Raw genomic sequence first — 1,766 nt, 5'->3', positions numbered from 1 at the left:
GGAGAGATAATGCCTCATTTGCATAATTAGACATCAGAAAGATTAGAGATAAATATTTCAGAAAACTTGCAATAGGAAAGATAATTGTTTTACATACATGCATACAATACATTATTTCGCTTTCAAATGTGGTGGAGCATTAAATGGAAATACTCAAGTAAAGTACAAGTACCTCAACATGGTACTTAAGTACAGTACGTGAGTAAATGTACTTAGTAACTTTACACCTGTCACCTCGGTAAATGATCATGCACATATTATAAATTGTTTGGACGTTGTAGTGGAGTTAAATTACATTGCTTACAAGTGTAAAGTAGAATTAAATGGAAAAACTAGCGTAATGTACAAGTACCTCAACAATGGTACTTAAGTACAGTACTCTGTAAAGAGTAACTTCCCACCTCTGTTTTTTCATTGTAAAGTAGCATTACATGTTCAGAATCAGAATCAGGTTCATCACCAGGTCGGTTGACACGGATGAAGAATTTGGCTTGATGTCGTGGTGCATACATAAAAGTAAAACAACAATTTAAAACACCGATAGAAAACTATTTTAAGAAAACTATAATAACATTCAAAAATAAAATAAAATAGTAAAATATAGCAGTATTTATAAAATATGGAATAAAATTGAGCAGTAATAAAAAAAGAAAACATATTGTGTACATTGTGTGCATTAATGTAATGCATAGAGTCTATGATGTGGCTATTAACACTAATACCAAAGTACAGTAAGTACCTTAACAATGGCACTTAAGTACAGTACAAGAGTAACTTCCCACCTCTGGACTCTGTCGATCACCGGGTTGCGCGTGGACTCCAGATAAGTGCGCGCCAGCTTCACGTACAGGTATCCGATGATGAGTCCCGGGGCCATGATGCTGGTGCCAAACAGCACCGTGACGTACACTTTGTAAGCCAGGGGGGCCAGAGTGGGCGCGCAGATCCGCTTCACGCCCCCCCCGAGCACGCGCTGCTGGGTCTGCGACACCATCACCATCATGGGCACGGACAGGAAGAGGGACAGCAGCCAAACCCCCCACGCGAGAGCCTTCCTGTAGCTCTTAGACCTCCTCACGGTGTCTAGAGGCTTGGTGACGGACAGGTAGCGCTCCGTGCACATCACCGTGAGCGTAAAGATGCTCGCGTGCATGGTGAGCAGGTCCAGGCTCAGCAGCACGCGACACCCCACGTCCCCGAAGTACCAGTCCTTCAGGAAGTATGTGACCACCACGAAGGGGATGGTGGAGAGGTACAGCAGGTCCGCGAGCGCCAGGTTGATGATGGAGATGTACATGGCGGTGGCGAAGCGGATCGAGTGGCACATCACCACGAGCGTGTACACGTTCCCCGCCACCCCGATGATGTACACGAGGGAGAGCAGCGTCCCGAAGGTGGAGGTGATCAGCAGGTCCGGATCCGCGTGAGTCCCGGATGTGCTGTTGTTCATGGCTGCAGAGTCTCTCTCCAGTCTCTCTCCTTATCTTCCTGCGCTCTGTGTACGGGAAGTTTTGGGTAAAAGATGCGCACGGGCACAGGTTGTGTCTCGCTGCTTGCTCTCTGCTGCGCTTTTCTCCTGACGTCACTGCTGTAACTCTCACACTGAGGATGTTTTATATATCAAAACAAAACAAATAAGATATATTGAAAGATATTTGACCGTCTCTCAAGTGAAGCTGCAAGGAATTAAACATAAAGGAGAGGGAAGGGAATTAAATAAGATAAAAGTTTGGGGCACCTGATGGCACAGCACGAACAAAATAAAC

General features: G+C 45.0%; 1 protein-coding gene across 1 annotated transcript; it reads right to left on the bottom strand.

Annotated features, from left to right (window-relative positions):
* Positions 1-782: 782 nt before the first annotated feature.
* LOC104943989 (urotensin-2 receptor) lies at positions 783-1,450 on the bottom strand (the record flags this gene model as incomplete). Its single annotated transcript, XM_010769455.1, has 1 exon — positions 783-1,450. A coding segment is annotated over exon 1 (668 nt), but the record flags the coding sequence as incomplete, so codon positions are not given.
* Between the last annotated feature and the right edge of the window lie 316 nt (positions 1,451-1,766).

Source organism: Notothenia coriiceps, unplaced genomic scaffold (assembly GCF_000735185.1).
Source record: "Notothenia coriiceps isolate Sejong01 unplaced genomic scaffold, NC01 NC01_scaffold00007347, whole genome shotgun sequence".
NCBI classification, from domain to species: domain Eukaryota; kingdom Metazoa; phylum Chordata; class Actinopteri; order Perciformes; family Nototheniidae; genus Notothenia; species Notothenia coriiceps.
This window is presented reverse-complemented; position numbering and strand designations above follow the sequence as displayed.